Raw genomic sequence first — 20743 nt, 5'->3', positions numbered from 1 at the left:
AAGACATTTTCTGCTGTCAGGTCACATGGATCTTCAGAAGTCTCAAAGTAAACAATGTGAGGGGAAATTATTTAGTCTCAAAGACATTCCAAATATTGATGAACTGAAACAAACAATTTATTAAAACTCTAAATATCATAAACAGTGCAGTTTTCCTTTACTGTACTTAGATAAATAATCTGATTTTTCTCATTTATTTGTTTTCAGTAGGTCTTATGGGGCAACTACAGGTCACAGATGGCCTACCAGCTAGTTAGTAAAGTAATAGAAATGGGATTTTTTATTATTGCTGCTGTCAATAAGTATATGGAATGGCAAGATAAACAAATATTTTATTCTGAAGTAAGTATCAGACAATTGAGTCTTCAGTATCCTTGAAAAAACTGTGATTTGCCTACCCGCATAGAACAAAACCTAAACAGACCAATACACTCTCCGGGATGATGTAGTGACAAATCTACTAATGGGCCAATACTGAGATTTTACAAATGCTGGGAAGAAAGTGCATAAATTCCCCAAGTAAACAGAGAAAGAAGACTTCATTAGCACAGCACATCTCTGTTCACTTACTATACATGGAACATTCTTGGGGGAGGTATTTTTGGCTTTGTACAACAAATACAGATATATGGTTTTAATGCCAAGGTTACAAAGAAACTGTATTGCTCCAACATGTTCTCCAGTTATCATACAGTGCTTTTTCTTGCACTAACTACACTGTACCATGCAACTTCTAACTGCGAGGCCACACATAAAGCCCAAAGGTAATCACAATATTTTACAGGGGTTTTTTGTTTGGTTTTTTGGGGTTGGGTTTTTTTTTTTTTGGTGTGAGATGATGTATGGATTTAAAAGTGGGGGGTAATTCAACCTTCTTTAAAAATTCTACAGTAAAAAAAAAAGGCACATTTATTTTTAGTAGCTGTGGTCTCTGCATTTACCAAGAGGAAAGGTGGGGTGAGACATGGGAGCCTTGAGTTTCTTTGCTTTTGTTAATATTATGACAGAAAGAGAACAAACTCCGTACTTAATTTGACTTTTTTTTTAAACTACACCTGTAGTAAAACCACACAAATGCAGCACATGTGCCTCCTGCTTGAAGCTTGTTTATGCATCTCAAACCACAAATGCTTTCACTCCAAGCAGGAAGTTTAAACATTCCCAGAGACTTTTCCATAAAAACTAACCTATAGAAGACCTGAGTAACTGGTTGCACATTGTCCATGCTTCATACAGAGAAAGCAGATCTGGACATTTAAGCAAATCAGCGTTAGCAAATATATTAAGCAAAAGGCTGTAAAAGATAAGTTTCCTGGCCTCAGCACAGCATGCAGCATCTCAGGAGATTGATTTGATACAATTCACTGATAAGAGCTCTCTCTTAAACCTCTTCCTGTATTGTATTTTAAACCTCTTCCTGTATGTGAAACTCTTCAAGCTCATGGTAGCTTTTCCATGTTACTGGAGGGTGCTAGACACTAATGACAAGACAAGAACACCAGCTATGGCACAGAATTATAGAATCATTAAGGCTGGAAAAGACTTCTGAGAGCATCAGGTCCAAGCACTAAAATAGCACCACCATGCTCACCACTAAACCATCTCTCTAAGTGCCGTATCTACAATACTTTTGCATCATCATCACTTCCAGGCATGGTGATTCTACTACTTCCCTGGGAGGCCTGTTCTAATGCTTGACAAGAAATTTTTCCTAATATCTGATCTTAACCTGAGGTCATTTCCTCATCCTATTGCGTGTTACCTGGGAGAAGAGACCGACCCCACTTGGCTACAACCTCCTTTCAGGTGGTTGTTGAGAGCAGTAAGGTCTCCCCTGAGCCGCCTCTTCTCCAGGCTAAACACCCCCAGCTCTCTCAGCTCCTCCCCAGCTTCACTGCCCTTCTCTGGACACAATGCAGCACCTCAATGTCTTTCCTGAGAGCCCAAAACTGAACACAGGACTCAGGATGTGCTCTCACCAGCGCTGAGCACAGGGGGATGATCACTGCCCTGCTCCTGCTGGCCACACTGTTGCTGATGCAGGCCAGGATGCTGTTCACCATGTTATGCATTAGACTCCTGGACTGCACAGATGACAGGTAAAGAAAGGAACAGTCATTATGACCACAGCTGTGACAAAATGTCATTCTTTGGCAAACAACAGAATTCTAGATGCTGCTCTAGATTTTTTGACTGAACTAAATGCATTTTTCAAGCATTTATAAAGGCATCTGGTTCTTCATATTGAAAATTAAAAGATAGTCTCCTGCAGATTCAAGAACCCAGACAAACATTTTAAAATAGTCTAAGTGATGCAACTGGGATATACATTTAAAGGACTGAAGGCAAGTAACCAATAGGGAAACATGGGAAATACTGGAACATATCAATAAAAATAAAAAAGCTCCAGTGAACACTGCAGAAAAACAACGCATCAAAAGCAATCACGATTCCGAAGTGGATATGGTATTTCCAGACCAAGTATTTTTCTCCCTTGATTGCCTAGGATGTTAATTTGGAGTTGCAATTTCAGTAGGAGATGAGCAAAACTTGCTGTGTGACAGGTTTTGTTAACTTCTTGTTTGGACAGAATTCAATTAACAGCAGTATCTTCCTAACCCTTGTCACAAAATAATCTCAACACCATCTGGTAATTTGTCCATCAAGAGTTGGCGAAAGTCAATCAGTACTGAGTAACTTCTTCAATTCTTTATAAAATGCATGACAACTGAGAGACATAAAAGAAAGAGCATCAAGGAATATTCTACACATTGATAATATGCTATGGGGAACTCCCCAAAGTAATGAAAATCCACTTCTGTGAATGCTTCCAAGTTGTTTAGTACTCTACTTACTCTTTACATTCTTTGGACACATGTGGTGGCACTGTGTATTTGCAGTCCATTATCATAGTCAGAGTTTCACTGTCATTTGCTTCTTGAAATGGTGGTTGTCCACAGACCAACATGAAGAGGATGACCCCCAAACTCCATATATCTGTAAATATAAAGTACATATTTTAAAAAATCAAACGTTGAGGATACAGACATAATTACCATCCAACCCATGAAATATTCTTAAAATGCATATTGGGGTGATTACTGTACTCTTCACTATGAGCATTACTTATGGAAATTGCAATTCCACTGAAGTAAAAAATACAGTAGTTCCATTGTTTGACAGCTTTTACAGTTTTTGAAAGGGGGAAAAAAATCAGAATTCATTCCTTCAAGGATGCATAACAGTTTGAGATGCATTAACACTTTTGACAGCAGTGTTGGATAAAGCTGAAAATAATCTGGTCACTTAGAAGGCAAGAATTCATTACCCTTTTGTTAACAGGTAGGCACAGGTTATGCAAGAGATTTGTATTCAAAATACATTACTTTCTGAAGGACTCGTGTAAACTGTTCTCTAGATTTACATGTTACTCTACGGTGTAAGAAATTACAAAGAAAGTCACTTATTTCAGTAAGACTGCTTTTGCTATGTTTTCTCCTCAGTTGTGTTGCTTTAAAATTTGGCACTTCAACAGTAACTAAATTAGTTTATGTAAAACCAGCTTCTTATACCAATGATACTACAAAGTGTATAGTGGGGGAATAGTGGGGTTGGGTGCTGATTTTGGGGTTTTTTTAAAATATCCAAACATAACAATTAACAGTGATTTCTACTACACTCTGGGAGTCTTCTTGTTTCCTTCTAATTCCTGCTTGTGTAAAATAAACATTTAACAACTCTGCTGTTCCCCAGTGAAATGGCATACCAAAAGATGAAAAAGAAGCACTTTGGGGCATGAAGTGCTGTAGCTGGTTTAGCTAATATTTAGCTCAGATCTTTATTAAGAGCCCACCTAGAAGAAAACATTTCATGAGAGTCACTGCATTCAATAAAGGAAACATAAATATTATGAAATACATTATATTGCAGAAAAATAAATAACTCGCTCCAATACATGCTTATAAAATTGCCATCATCTTAAAATTCAGCTACAACTCCATGCTCTGGGAATTTCAGCAGCAATTTGGGGTCTTAAACCCTTAACGTGTTACAGATCTGTACCCAGTAAAACCAAACAGCTGAGAAATGATCAGGCAGGCACCTCCCAAGGAAAGAAGAGAGAGCAGCCGCCAGTGATCTGGGACACAGAGCACACGAGCTCTTTCCTGGAAGGGCTTGGAAGAGGGATCCACATAAGCTACTCAACTGCATCTTGCTTTCTGTGGCCCATTCAAAATACTTTACATGCATTTCATACTGAAGGATAGCTAAACTTTTTATTAAATGAAGTAAATCACAAAGATCCATCCTCAGAACAATTACTCATTTTGCTAGTTATGACCTATTCTTCTTATGGTTTAGCTGACAGAGGAGAACAGAAACACTACATGATGATTTTCTTCAGAGCTTTAATTTGTAGTAAAACTTGCTATTAAGCTCAATTATTGGATTTCTGCTATGCTCACTAGGGCCTCAATCCTGTAGGTACTCAGCATCTTGAGTATATCATGTATACCTGTAAATTCAGCATGACAGTCACGATGTTTACAGATTCAATAAGTGCTTTGATACTTGTTGTCTTTCTGCTGCTGTTTAGTTTCAAAGCAGCCAATAGTTTTTGGTGCATTATCTATCTTCCATCACACAACAGATTACATGAAGTTTTTGCAAGCACAAAAGACATGTGAATCTATGTATTTCTATGAACAGTCATCTCTTGGCTATCAATATCTTCCCAGACTTTTAACTTTGCCTGGGACCTAAGTTGTGATTTGATCTATCCAAGTATTCTGTTCAATACTCCCCCACAACAGAACAGAATGCTTCATGCGTCCTTTAAGCAATGAAGTATTTTACAAGAGTCCACACAGTATTCATTATTGCAGACAAATTACATTTGTTATAATAAAGCAATAAATATTAGCTAAATTTAAGCCAAGAGAAAAATATTGGGGAAGGGAGCAATATAATTAAACTGGTAGTTAAAAGTAAGCATATAAAAACTTTGAACAGAAGGGAGAAGACAGTGGTGTAAGAAATCAAGCTCAAAAACAGTAAGACAGTCCTGAGAAAAGGACAGCAATCAAAGACAACAATTAAAGTACCATGAAATCACCGTACACAGGAAATTCTATCAGATCTTGAAGTTTCAACTGCACCGAGCAGATACTGAACATATTTTAAGTATTTTCCATTAAAAGGTAGTCTCCTAATTTATTTCCTATTTTACACACATGGCTTCCTCTCCGGGCTATACATTCACTTCGCTGTATTTCAATTTGAAAGGATATGTGATAACAGGTACTGTTTTAGTTTTCCAGAAGTTATTTAGATAAACATTTATGCACATTTACTTCATAAAAATAAAAAATAATTTTTAGAAGCAAAATCCAACTGATTGTCTAAATGCAAAGTAAACCCCCAAACCACTATTGCTTGCCATTATGCAATGTCCATTAGACATCAACCTTTATGTTTTGACAAATAAAACAGTAATTACTGATTAGCCAGCACATAACAGAGAATTTTGTCTGTTTTTCTTTCACTAGTTACTGTATTTTGCACTCTGTACCCATGGGTCTTTCCAGATAAGAAGAGCTGAAAATAGTAAAATGAAATAATTTTAACACAGCTGCACAAAAAATAGAATACAAACTCTTGTTAATAATGAAATATAAATCATGCACTGAACTGCTACTGTATTTTATTATATCACAAATTCTGTTTAATGCATAAAATATACACTAAAAGAGCATCATGTATATGCCGAAAAAGTTATCTTAGAAACTAAAAACAGTGCTTAAGACTATTTAACCGTGGCATATTACATAGATATTCTAAGCCTCTCAGTGAAGAGCACTAGAGCAGCAACAACTATACTTTACCTCACTCTTACATACTACAGGAAAAGCTTCCTATTACACTTTTCTGATAAATGTGTATTTTGTTACCCTGCAAGCATAGCAGACGTTTATTCTGATGTGACCAAGAAACAACAGTGGACAGAAACAATTATATGGCTTTCAGTCTTAGCCTATTTTTACAGCTGTAAAAAGATCAACTTCACTGCACCTACATCCAAGGTGACTAAAATGACTCAGCCTGCAGTGTCATGGACAGAGCTGGGCAGCCTCAGCAAAACTTAAAAGTCTACTAATAACCCAGAAGCAAAAAAATACTGTGCCTGAGAAAGTCTAATCTACATATAAGACTGAAAAATCACTGGGAGGCTTAGAGCAGACCTTATGTCCTGGCGTGATGTTATGAAGCCGCTTTATTCCTTACCCATCCGCTCAGTGCCCAAGGACGCTGTGCCTCTAAGATGGACCCGGGGCCGGGGCTGGAGCCAGGGGCTGGAGGGGGCAGTTGAACGGTTCAGCCCAACAGCTCCAGGGGCTCGGGAGGGAGCGCGCCGGGAGCGCTGTGCTGCTTTTTGGTTTCCTTTGTGTTCTGGCTAGCTGGAAAAAGTTCAGTTGGTTTCTTTTCTTGTTCTTTTTTCCCCTTCCTTCCCCTTGCCTCACTGCCTCCCTTCCCTCCTCGCTGGTTCAGGGAGCCTGTGGGGATGGCCCCGGTGGGCGCGCGGGGTGGCCCCGGCTGGTCCGAGCCCGCATGTCTGTTCCCTCTCTGGGAATCTGTTGTATTTTGAGTTTGGTTTTTCTTTTTAATTCTGTTCTACCCTGTTTTGTTCATGTGTTAATAAACTGTTTGGTTTTTTTCCACTCTCACTTGCTGTGACCCACTTGTCTTATTGGTGGAGGAAAAGGGGAGGCCCTTTTCCCTTCGGAGGAGACACTCATTCCAGAGTGTTTCCTCCTGAAGTTTTGTCTCCAAAATCGAGACACCTTACTATGTCAAAAGACAGATGTCATCTTAGCAACATCTTCACAAGCCCTCCAATATCATATTATAGCAAGCCTCTCATTTCTGGAAACAGAGCCAAGCATTTAGATGTCTGCAGGTGTACTGAGAGAACACATTCAAGAGTTCTGTCCTGCCCCTTCATATGCGAACTCTCCAGACAAGGGGTTGATTCCTTGTCCCTTTTCTGTGCCACAGTTTAACCAGACCACATCAATTGTTTGCAACTCCTCATGCAACTAAAGCCAATCAACCATATGACTGATGCAACACCTTTAACAAGGCTCTTGTTAACACAGCTGCATATTTTTCAGTCAAATCAGAAAATAAATTGCAAAAAACCATGTAAATATACTGCTTTCTTCTCTAAATATACTGGTTTTGTTCACCCATTTAATATAATAATCACAGTTCATTCTGGAGAATTCTTCTATTCCAGAATAGTGTCATCTGGCTGAAAGATGCAGGATCTTTAAGCGGGGTTGTCTTAGAGTAATTAGTAAAGGAGAATCAGAGGTTATTTTATTATAATGCATATTTACCAAATTTTATTATTTCCCCAAACAATACACAAAGCCACACACAACAGTGTTCATTACCACAGTTTGGTCCTGTCATAATCAGTGCCAGTTTTAGATTTGAGACCCTTAATTGAAGGAACATAAGGAAGAGAAGGGTTACAGAGACCACCTTTAAAATGCAGATTCAAATAATAATTTATTTTTCACAATTTCAAGTTCTCTTCCTACTCTTAATAACTAGCAATTAGCAGATGAAGGCTTTTTGGAAACTGCTTATTTCTGTCCTTCAAGGGTCATCTAATTTGCTCTCTTTAGAAAACTGATGGAAAGCAGAAATTAGGCCCAACATGCTGCATGCATTTAGCATTCTTATAACCTGCAAAACTTCAAGTTATTAAAGGAAGGCCAGTTCTATACTGCAGTAGCCAATATCAAGGTCTCTTTCACAAGCCCTGTGAAGATCTCAAGATAGAATTTAGCCTTTAAATTGGGTACTAGTAGCTTGAAACTGTCATTGCTATGACAAGAATAAAATAAGAATAAAACCAGTAGTAACTAGCTGCAGTAGAGAATATTTTTTTGTTTTCAAGCCATTAAATAATCAGAAAAGGACCATGAACCATGACAACCAGGGCTGTGTATATGCAACTTCCTTACATAATGTGAAGTCACTGCCATAGAAACCAAATTACAACAGTAGTTGTCTGTGCTACGCCTGTCGTAAACACAGGGTGGTCAAACATCTGTCGTGTTCAAGTTTGCACACTCCACAAAGGATATCCATGTTCATCTACTTCACCATTTCCTTAGTCACTTACTGCTTTCTGAAGTTTGTGATTTACTCCTAAAATAAGTACTTAGGATTTCAGTAAGTTACAACTAAAGTGACACGGGATGCTTATAGCTTCGTATTTCCTCAAATTTCTACCATTCCTCAGAAGCCAGACATTTGTCACACTTTATATATGCTATATGAACTTGTGATTTTAAGCAATTAAAAATCCATACTCATTTTGGAATAGACACATTTGCATTTACACATATAATGTAAATTGAGTCTGCTTATTGAAGTTGTTTATTTCAGACCTTGATGGGAAAAAGGGTGGATTTTTTTTTCCTCCTAACTTAAATTTAGAAACGCTCAACAGTTTACAGTATATACTGCTCAGCTGCTAAGACGGATCTTTCTACAAAAATTATTTGTAATACTGAGTAAATTTAGCCAGGTTTTATAAATTTCTCTTCACAGTATTTACTATAACAGCTGAACATTAGTTATTTTCTGCTAGGAGCCACTTAAGCTAAAAGGAAACAAACCAACTTTTATGGAGATGACAAATGTTTACATGTTTATTCTGCCGCTACAGAGGTATCAACAGACTGTAAATAAATGAAGGGAGGAAATGGACCCAAATTTCCAGGATTATGGGCAGTTACTCTAAACACTGTGTTAAAGACACTGAAGAATGTTACCACTGCTGCTGCTACCTCTTCAGAGCAGATTGATGAAGAAAGCCCAACAGAAACCTGTTGAATACAAGCCTTGGAAGAGATTCAACACATCAGCACTTCAATACCTAGTTCTTGTATGCAGAGCTAAATAGGAACAACTCTATGTAAAATCATCAGTATCTCTGCACTCTGGGCACGTTCATGGCTAGGCAACAACTGGCCAGTACCTGCAGACTGCTCTCTTGAAGTCAAGACACAAAAACCCCATTGTGAACTACTTCATTTGCATTGAAGGGTGGAACCTTGACGGGTTCAAGAGCAGGTACAGGCTGGTAGCTCAGGAGGGTAAGTGGCAAGCATGCTTGTTACAAGTTAGAATTTAAGAACCCACTCACAGGCTGAGGGAAACTGAATGAATACTCAAATGTATAGCACAGCTCCACATAATTGTCTGAAGAACCAAAACACAATTAAACAGTAAAAATTCACATGACAAGTGAAACACTGCAGTAAATGAGACTTCTGTTAGAAATAGTAATGAAACATTATATACAACAGTACAAAAGATAAAAGCTGGTATCATACTACTGAATCATTTGAATGGTGCTTGTTGATACACCTGTGCTTCAAAAGGAGAGTAAGAAAAAGTATTTCCACTCCTGTAGAAGCTAAAAATCTTTAAAAAGTTGCATCCCTTGCATAAAAAGTCAGTAGCGAGAAGGTATAGAGTAATTGTGTTAAAACACTTCAACATTTCTATATATCAGAAGTATTTTTACACTGCCATGTGCAAAGACTACTGACAAATCTGGATCATGATCAAATTGGACCAGTAAAATTTCAAGCATTAAGAGTATAGAACAAGGATTATTTTTTCACAGATACTCAATTTTTAGCTGATTTAACTATTCTTTCACTCTTTAATTTTTAATGAAAAAGGCTTTGAATGAACTTGTATACTGACCTCTGTAGTTCTCAGAGATGCTACCATCTGTTAACTTTTTTTGTCTTTGTAAAATGCATTTATTTTTCCCTTGCTGAAGGCTGAGGAAGAAAACATCCACAATCAAGGCTAACATTTTCAAAATTAACATGCAGAACTGGGGTTTTTCTTTATTTTAAAGCACTATAAATCCAATCAATATTACTATTAGGACACATAGCAGAGAAGAGAATTAGGAGAAATCTTTTCCTTTCCCCCTTTCCTCCAAAAAAGAGCATAAATAGCAAATGGCATTTGGCAAATTATTTTCCTAATTAGCTCATCTGTCTGGTGAAACAGTCTGTTCTAAGTTATCTTGCTTGACTAAGACACAATCATCAGTAACTAAGTCTTATCTTCAGAAGTGATTCCTATTTTCATTCAGTCTGGCAAACCAGTACTCGTACTCTGGATGCCCCAACATAAGGAGGACACGGACCTGCTGCAGTGAGGAGGCCATGAAGATGATCAGAGGGCTGAAGCACCTCTCCTATGGAGACAGGCTGAGAGAGCTGGGGTAGCTTAGCCTGGAAAAGAGAAGGTTCTGGGGAGACCTTAGAGCACCTTCCCGTACCTAAAGGGGGCTACAAGAGAGCTGGAGAGAGACTTTTTCCATGGGCATGTGGTGACACAACAAAGGCCAATGGCTTTAAACTGAGAGATGGCAGGTTTATATTGGATATTAGGAAGAAATTCTTCACTGTTAAGGTGGTGAGGCACTGGAACAGGTTGCCCAGAGAAGTTGTGGATGCCCCACTGGCTGTCAGTGCTCAAGGCCAGGTTGGATGGGGCTCTGAGCAACGTGGTCTAATGGGAGGTGTCCCTGCCACAGCAGAGGGTTGAGAATACAACCCAACTTTAAGGTCCCTTCCAACTCCAACCATTCTATGATTTCATGATTTTTCCCTGAAGTCAATAGCATGGGTTTTGCTGGTTAAGTAATACCACTAAAATACAAACAGTTGTTCATTTCTCCTTTTTAGTAACTAATGCATCTCAAATTTCAATAAGGGGATTTTAACTGAAAACACCACCACTGAAATGTGTTACTGAACACATGCCACTTACCTTTATTCCAAAATGGCCTGTTTTACTCCAAATCATCAGTTCTGCATTTAAAAATATGATCTATCTCATCTCCTTTGGTGTCTGTTGTTTAGCTCCCAAAAAGTTACTAATCTATATTAAGAAACTAAACTAAACCAACATTTTCTGCATGAATTCCAATACTACTGCTCCAGAAAATAATTAGCCAGAATAAAACCCAATATTAATTAAATATAAAAGGAAGTTTTCTTCTTTATAAACATGTTCTCAAAATCATTGGACATATCAAAGTCTATACAGCACATGTACATGTTTCACTGCAATGACTTTGTTCTTTTTTTGGTATATAAAGACAGTTTGCTCCTTGTATCTTAAAAATTCTTCATATTTTCTGTGGACTATCTTTTCCTACACATTTTAGCTGTATAATGTATAATTTGTACTTTATTTATAAAAAATTAACATCTGAATACATGATTTACACATGAATGCAAAACTTGGGCATCTGGTTTATAGCTAGGTAGTATGCTACTGATTTTGATCCCACCAGATCTGTGTTGCCAAATTAGTCAGCCACAGGCTGGAAATAATCTGAGTACTCATTTGAAAGATATATGACATTAAGCTTCCTGGCTGTGGAGATGTACTCATGATAACGAAGCCTTGCTCCACAACAGCAGCTTGAAATACTATGAAAACAGTTCTCCCATAAACACAGCAATGTAACTATATCCCTATACTTAAATTGCAGTTTAGCTGATATGGCGGTAACTGAAGCCTATCCTGACAGCTTCTTCTCTGTAGTTTCACTTGGATAAATTATTCTTTGCTTCACCCAGCAGTTCACTGGTGAATGCATGAAAACTTGCATAAAATAATCCAGAACAGAACATAAATTATACTTCATAAATATTAGCTTGCTCAGATTTACTGAGAAGTTACCAGGATCCCAGATTCGCACAGTTCACTGCAGCCCCATCACATCAAAGCTTCACTTCTGAATACAAGGCTCAAATCGCTGCAGCATAACATCCCCAATTTTAAGCACTAAAAGTATTTTTTTGTCAATACAATAATTAGACTGGGGGGGGGAGAACCAAAGGATAGCATACTGCATGAAAACTGAACTCTTTCATTAGAAATAAACTTTACTACCTGCATACAAATTGCCACAGAACATAAATTCTTTGTTATCCTCAAGATTGTCATGTCTTTTATGAGGAACATCTTGCAACCATTCTTTGTGTTGCTGTGATGACAGACTGCAGTGCTAAGTAACTGTGATGGTAACTACAGTGTTACTTGTGCATTACAGTACTTTTCTAAAGGCCAGTGCTCAACTGTGGTAAGTATACAAAATTCCAATGCTACAGTTTGAATTTGCCCATTTCTCATCCCCAGAAGAATGAATTTACTCTGCAAATGTTTCCATGCATTGCAAAATCCCCAACTACATTAATACAAACCTATCACAAGTGTCTGTGTCTTCCAGCATTACTGTAGCCTACACAGCACTTCACACTTTGTAGAGATGCCAAAATAGAACTTGCCCTCTGCTGAAAGAATCAACTAATCTGAAAAACTCCAACTAAATTTCATCACCTAGGAACGAGGCAATTTCTATTTATTTAATAATCCAATCTCTGCTGATGCTGGTAGAGCAAGAGGAAGAGTACTACCAGAAGCACACTATTCTTTCTCGTCTGTAGTTATCAACTTTTAAATACTGATGGAATTCACTGCTCTCGACAGAACTCTGATCTAAAGTAGCATGTCCATTTCATTTAGGAAATGAACTTTATGTCCAACAACAGTCCTCCCACTTTCCTCTGATTAGAACAAATTTTAATTAAGTATGAAAAAAAGATGGGAAACTACAAGCAACAGAACTTCTCATTATCTAACTCACTCAGCTTTTTGAAAAGCCCTGGGAACATATATCATTGCCCAATATTCCTCTTGCATCATTATAACTACAGCTTTAAACACAAAAGGAAATGAGAGACCTAAATTAACTAGGCTCTTTTCAAGTGTGCAGATTTTCAAGTGACATCACAAAGGGCAGATTAATCCCTCAACTAGCTGAAACAGTTATGTTTTCATAAAGCAAGCTTTTCTATTACCTTTAATAAGCATATAACTTAACAAAGATTTGCCCTAAATATTTCAGCTGTTTGTTGAAACAAAATATAAATTATCTTCCTTTATATACTCATTCTAATATTATTCATAAGAGATCCAAAAGCCATGTTTGTGGCAAAGTCTTTGGCCAAAAAAACCCCATCATATACCCCAACTGATTTTTCTTCCAGTGATTTTTGCAACAATTTTCCATAAATAAAAACAGGTGTGGGGTTTTAAAAATATAATGAATGCAAATGTACCTTAATATGCACAGAGTGTAAAAGCAGGGGAATCCATTTCAATTTGTCATTTTAGTGAACTGAGTTGGATTTCAAGTGGTCAGATTCTCACAAGGGGGCATGACCATGTAAGTTGCACTGGGGAAAGCATGACCCCCTTTTTACTAAGGAACAAGTTTTTAGATTGGTTCAGCGGTAATGTAATTTCATCCTAACTGGCAGAAAAATCTCTGCCATTGTCAGTCACTATTATTGCAATATTAATAGCCCCATTCAGCCAACAGCTGAATGAGATGACAGCACTCCACCACTATTTCAAGCTAAATATACACACCTTGCACATTACTCTCATCACAATGTAACTGATGCAATTTCTGTCTTGAAAATTTCTACTTCTGAATTTATACATACACCTAGTCCACAAGTACAACCTCATCCTAGCATGAAAGTTTATCTTTCAAGTTTGCAGAAGCTGATTTCTCAGTTACATAATTACATTTTTAGTGATAAATTTCCTAAACTTATGTTTAGGATTTCTTTGGGGAAAGAGGGCTTTAAAGAAGGCCCTATTTTTTCTTCCCCCACAATCTCTGTACTTAAAATACATAAATCATATTTAGAAAACTTGTATAGTGTATCTTACCTTTTTACCCATAGGTAGAAAAGGAAAATCCAGACCCTTCAAGGTCATCACCTTATTGGAATCTTGTAGTAAATGTTGGTATTTTTACTCTGTTAACTGACAGTACTTCATAGCGAACTTGTAGTGCATTACAGAGTGATGAAAAATATGCCACTAAAATGTTAGGATACAAGCACTGCAATTGGTCAACTAGGATAGAAGTTTTAAGTATCCAGTAGCTGAGACAGCATGGGGAATAAGTAAGCAAAAACTAACCCCTGATGTGTATGCAAATATTCTCCAAAATAGAAGATAATTGGCATCCTTAGACACCAGTTAAAAGAATTTCATTTTTTCCTAATTTTTCTACTTTTCACATCAATCCATTCCATAATAGCCAGACTTCCCCCTCTATGAATCCATTCAAAAATTTTCTTTTAGTACTATTCAGAAGTTTACCTCCCTAATTGTTTACAAAGTCCTATAACAAACATTATTACACTTAGGATTAAGAGGTCCAAAGCATGCTTTATTAACTATGTAATTCAATTTGGACCATCTGGTCATAATGCTCCTAATTCCCTCTCCCCCATTAATCTCCACACACCACCTTTTTCCCAAGCATCTTCAACTGGGCAGCAATATCAAAACTTAATTTTTTGCTCATCCTCCAAAATTTCACTGCAATTCCATTTTTCAAGAAAAAATTCACATAAGGCACTGTACAGAATATTTAACAAATGCACTTTTCTATCTTGTTTTGAAGGCTACAGCTATCAATTACACTCATGCTTCAGGAAATTCTCAAAATAAAAAGACACAGGAGAACACAGAACAACTTGGGAGCTCTAGTTGGCCACTAATAAAACCAGAACCACTCATCTAAAACATCTGTCTCTAAATAGAAATAATTTTGTAAAGTATCACTCCAGCATCAACATGGATTTGCAAACCCGGAAATAACAGCGATCCAAAATTCCTTTCAAGTCCAGAAAACCCAGAAAAACAACACCTATTCAAAGTCAGAAGCCATGAAGTGTTATTCAAACGTTTAGGCAAAGACCATAATACCTGATAGCTGAAAATATTTGTATTTAAAGATAATGCAAGAATTGTAGTTCAACAGTTTTGTATGCCTGTCAGCACACAAAATTAGCTGCTTGTTTACCTCAGGAAAATAAGCAAAAACCCAGACAACTCTGTATTAATTTAAACCATCACTACAGTCACTACTATGAAACATAACAAAACACACACAGCCATGTACGGAGTCCTAATGGGTGCTATTAACACCTGTGAAAGTATCAGATACTGAGCAAACAAGAACAAGAGGCATGTTGACTACCAGAAGCCATTTCTGAAGCACCGTTTGGAATTATAGGTACTTACACCTGCTGGAGAAGTGACCTGTACCTCACTCATGTACCTCAGCTAAGATTTAAGCAATCTATATGACTACAGGACAATATTCAGTGACCCTATCAATGTTTACAGCTATTCTAAAACGACTGAAAATTACTTCTACTAGAATAAGCAGTAGACCTAAGAAATACAGTAAGAGAATTATATGTAGTAGTCCACCCTGCACGCTCCGCTTTGCAGCTAGAAACATGCAGACTCATTTACACATTACTATTTCTTTTACCTTTTATACACTCAGGAGCAACTGGGAACTCATCTGCTACTTTCACTTCTCAGACAAAAAAAGGGCAGAGAAGGGGTAGAGGGAGTTGAAGCTTTCTTTAACTCCCTGTCTCCTCCTTTGATAGCTGAGTTAGTACTTGGTACAAATGGCTTCCCACCACCTTGCAGCAGAACATCTAAGCAGCCTGGGCTCACAATGCTATTCTTACATGGCTAAATGGAGCAAAGAATATCACCAGTGGTTGGGTACAACAGAGTGTGGGGTCACATTAAAAATAAATTCCAAACAGGCAACTTTTCCGAAAAGAAGATGGGCTCTCTCTAACACAGTATTTACAAATATACCCATTGCATCCACATTACAATTAATTAAAAAAAAAAAAATTACAATGTATACAATTGCATCATTTCATACAAAAAGAACTTTTAAGCATTTTTGAGAATGTTTTGAGTATCTCCTTCAAACAAGAGCTGCTCCAGCAGTAACTCATCCACAGCTCATCCAGGTTATATTACTTCTTGCCAATTAGCTGGCTTCCACATATGGCATTATCTTGAAACAGAAAACAGAGGTACAAGATCATGGTATTTACGTTTGTAGATTACTGGTTCAACTCAAAGTGGACATACATACCCACTGCTGGTGCATCATATTCATCCCCAAGTAAAATTTCAGGAGCAGAATAGGCAAGAGATCCACAGCTTGTGGTGAGCTTCTTTCCAGGCTGAAATTTGTTGCTGAAGCCAAAATCAGTCAATTTCACAAGTCCTTGTTTTTCAAAGAAAACCACATTCTCAGGTTTTAAGTCTCTATGGACTACATGCAGTTTATGGCAGTAGGATATAGCATGAACTATCTGAGCGAAGTATTTTTTTGCCAGATCCTCATTGAGACCTTCTTCATGTTTCATGATGTAATCAAACATATCTCCGCCATCCCCTAGCTCTAAGATGAGATACAGCTTTGTCTGGGTGTCAATCACTTCGTACAGCCGCACTATGTTGGGATGCTGCACTAATTTCATGCACCTGACTTCTTGAAAGAGATGTCCAGTGGCAAGAGTGTCCAGTTTGGTCTTGTCAATGACTTTTACTGCTACTTTTTCACCCGTAAAGACATGCCGAGCAAGTTTGACCACAGCAAAATGGCCTCTGCCCAAAGTTTTATCCAAGTCATACAATCCTGCAATTTTTCCATCATATCCTCGTTTGAAGCCTGCCATTCTGTTTCAGAAGATGAAATAATGTTCAAGCTCTTTGGAAACGTGGTATTTTCATACAAGTGTATCTGATGCAAATAAATAGTCCATAATCACTGCCAAGCATACCTAAGAATAAAGAGACAAGATTATATACTTGTATAAGAGTAAGCAAAATTATTATCCTGTAATTACCCCAAGTTATATTAGCAGATTACTACAGATTATTTATTAATAATCTTCAGGAATTTCTGCAATAAGCCAGGCTGTGCTAACTTGCAGATTTCTGACATCACATTATCAGTATGCTTGAAGAAACTGAGTTTCAACACTGCAATAATGAAAATTTGTCCCAAATTCAGTGGCCTTCACTGTCTTGAGTCAGAAACCTTTCAGGCAGCACTTGAAGAAATCGGTATTATAAGGACGGTTAAAATTGGCCAAGATGAAATATGTAACTTTTCCAGATACATTATGAAACAGCTGGGCAGCACAGAATATCAGCAAAAGGAACATACTTCATACATCTCATTTTTGGCACATCCCTTCACACTGCACATCAAACAGCTCTAATACAAAGTTCTGATTACATGACTTGGGACTTCTACCTCCTCCCTTTTAACAGCTTTCTGTTTAGAAAAGCTCAGAGTGACATACAATACTTTTGTTACTCTAATTAGCTTGAGCATTATCAATCAATACTATAATTACAGCAAATGAACAAAGCTTTAAAGGCTGAAATGAAACATTTGGGTTGGATGTACTTACTGCAAATAAAATATCTTGTTAAATATTTTGACTGAAGTTATACAAACTGGTGATAAAAAGTTTGGAGGTAGGCTGCATATGTTCAGCAGTCCTAGGAATGAGTGAGGAGAAGGGGAAGAGGAGTGGGAAGGAAGCAGAGAAGACTCAAGAGTTCAGCCTTTTTATACTGAATTCCTGCTCACTTGGTGTTTAGCATTTAAGCAAACAAGACCCAACTTATAAAATATTAATGTTCAAAACTGATTTTGAAGGTCTTACGTCCCATTGTCATAGAAAACCTCCCAAAACCTTTTCCTGCATTGTTAACAGATTGATGTTTAAATAAAAAATTGTAGCTATCAAAAAGCTAACCATTTCTCCAACTTTGAGTGCAAGATAGAAATATGTAGTTAGAAGTATGAAAATTAAATGGCTCATTGCCAACTCTAAAATACAGAAAACATAGCTCTTTAGCATATATTTTCAGTTTCAAAACTGAACTTCAAAAAGATAATCTTTGAAAAGTAAGGTGGGAAACAAACAGACCCTTACATTAGTTATTCTCAAGTTGAAATGTAAGCTTTAGATTAAAAACACTCCCTGCTAAACAAGTTATTTCACAGACAGTGAAACTAATGAACCTGGTTTCGTATTAATTCAATTACAAGGCTGGGGGTCCTATGAGGATTCTCTGATGTTTAACAAGCTCACCTTACCGCTTCTCTCAGCTGGAGCCATGATATAACCTCTTCACCATCCAGCTGTCTGCTTCCACAGAACACATAGAATTCAGTTTGAGACCTCCACCCCTGTGAAATTTAAATGAAATCAATTAACTTCCAAAACTTCATAACCTAGACAAGGAACAGAGTTAAGTATAACAAGCATTAATAAAATAACAAACAATATAAACATTGAGGTTTGGGGTTTTGCATTTCTTTAAAGACAGTCATCAAGCTTTAACAAACTTCTCTGGGTTTTTTGTTGCTGTACGCACCCTTTCATTCTGCTATTAAGCACTATGCTTCACATGCTCTTTCAAAAACCACTCCACTAGAAGATGGTTGGCATATCTACTTCCCATACTGCTCATCTTACAGAGTTTCCCCTACCATTCCCATGTAACACCCTCCCATCCTTACTCAAAAAAGCACAAAACTGAATTAAAGCATTTTACATTAAATCAAATGCCTGTGTCAAACACTCTCCTACGTGGTAGAAACTATTACAGGATGCATAGGGAACAACATAGTACAATGGCAAATGCAACAATAAACAGTAGAACTCTCCTTATCTTTCAGAGATTCAAAAACTTCTTTACATTTGAGAGCAGTGGGCTTGTGTTTAATAGCACTTGATGGATTCCACCCCACCCCTCTCTGTGAAAGAGGGCAGGTGCTTTATTAAAGCATGTGAATTTTTAGCATCAAGAACATACTGCAGCAGAGCTGAATAGCTTAACTATGTGCTATGAGAAGAACCACTTCCTCCTGTTTGTTTTTAATCTCCTGATAATTTGTGCATCTTCTCATTCACCGTCTGTTCCAAAACAAGAACCATCATACTCCATTTACCTTGCCTCAAGCAACTCACAGCATTTCCTCCCTTCTAACTTCAGTTCAATCTTGTTCAAGTCCTAGTCTATCGTTCCTTTTGCAGAGGTTATTCCACAGGCTTCAGCATTCCTCTCACCCTTCTCTACTCATTTTTGGTTTGTTCTATTCTACTTTCTTAGGCCAGTTTGAGGGCTTTTTCACTACTACTGCGCACTGACAATGTTTTCAAGCAATGCTTTACTGTATAGTTGTATAATGTTCCATCTTACTGACCTAACCCCAACATGGAGACTAATGAAAAACTGTCCATGCACACACATAAACCACCTAATCTTAGCCTGTATGAAGCAATAGGGGATATATTAATCAGCTGTGCCCAATATGGTTGTGCAACTCCAGAGTCTCACTCCTAAAGGGATTGCCAGAATTTTAAAAAACCCCCAACAACAACAAAAAACTGCACACAAACATGCTTTATAGTACTGCTGTCTCCAGAGCATCCTAATCGGACTCCTGCTTCTAGATTAAAGAAATTAAAGGAAAACTGGAGCACACAAATTAAAGACAACTTGTCTGAATTTAACTGCAACACTCAGCAGTAAGGAAAGAAGATTTATGCTCATTACTTTGTTCACTTGGCACATTCTCAACCATCATTGTACAAACTCAACAAGTGATTTAACTCTAAATCACAGATTACACATAAATATCAGCCTGTCAACAGAATTCCAGCAAAAAACAGTTATGCTTAAGCCACAAAGAAATATATCAGAGAGTAATCAACAGGGTAAGAGATTACAGAAACGGAAGATAAATTACGTTTACTAATGTTGCAGCCCCATAAGCTGTAATAAAATTAATGCATATTCATTAACAATTTAACTTAAAGTCTCCACAATAACAGACCAACTAACCCTTAACTCTGTGGTTTTAAAATAAATCTGCATAGATGAAGCTCCCACGGCTAAATACAAGGATCTTAGATGCAACACATGGTTTGAACACACCAAAATTTAGAATTGTTCAGCAGTAGGAAGTGGATGCAAAAATGTCATAGTGTATATAGATACAAGCCTTGGTTACAATTTAAATAAGCTATGTAAAGGAGTGCAGTTGCCATAACAATACATTTCAGAGCAGTTTCTTTTTCTCAGTTTCTCTCAAGAGTAAGAAAGTATAATTTTGACAGTACTTAAGGATCAACTAAGAGCACATTTTCATAACTTTCAAGCTGGAGCCTCTTTGAGACCCCTCCTTTGTTTTTGTCTCCTTAGCTACAACAGTGGAACTTCTGGGGCTAATTATAGATGAAATCGCCAAACCTCTAGTTTTGCCGTCACCCTCCAACACAGGATTACTTTTAATGATGGATCATTTCAGTGATCAAGTTTACAATGTGACCCCTCAAACATTTTGACCAAATGAAGGAGCTGCAGACTAAAGCAGATGACAAGCAAAGTTTCCACCAGCCACACTTTAGCAGCAAGCCAAATGACAGCCTGAGAAAAAGCATTTGAGTTTTATCACATAAAATATTTACCTGTCTTTTCTTTCACATTATCTCAAATCCCTGATAAGTTCATTTTTCAGCATTAGAGTTTGGTTTTTCTAGTTGGTGAGTTCAGTAACCATTGGCAGCATTTAATCCATGTGGCTAATTATGGTTCTAAAAATGCATTTTTCCCTAATTATACCAGAACTCAGCTACACCCCCAATACTCATTTTATGCAATGTAGACATTTACCAGTAAA

At 37.4% G+C, this 20743-nt stretch overlaps 1 protein-coding gene across 2 annotated transcripts in view; it reads right to left on the bottom strand.

Moving 5' to 3' along the window:
* SNRK (SNF related kinase) overlaps positions 1-18244 on the bottom strand; it is a 28056-nt gene extending 9812 nt beyond the window's left edge. Inside the window, exons 1-3 of one of the 2 annotated variants that reach the window (XM_008633926.2) lie at positions 18147-18244; positions 16124-16817; positions 2856-2997 (exon numbers count right to left, since the gene is read on the bottom strand). In XM_008633926.2, coding sequence (XP_008632148.1) covers positions 2856-2997; positions 16124-16712 — 731 coding nt within the window. In that variant the 5' untranslated portion in view covers positions 16713-16817; positions 18147-18244. The remainder of the gene's footprint in view (positions 1-2855; positions 2998-16123; positions 16818-18146) is intronic. The other variant, XM_017734571.1, reaches the window with a different exon arrangement.
* Positions 18245-20743: the final 2499 nt, after the last annotated feature.

Source organism: Corvus brachyrhynchos, unplaced genomic scaffold, assembly GCF_000691975.1.
Source record: "Corvus brachyrhynchos isolate BGI_N302 unplaced genomic scaffold, ASM69197v1 scaffold94, whole genome shotgun sequence".
NCBI classification, from domain to species: Eukaryota; Metazoa; Chordata; class Aves; order Passeriformes; family Corvidae; genus Corvus; species Corvus brachyrhynchos.
This window is presented reverse-complemented; position numbering and strand designations above follow the sequence as displayed.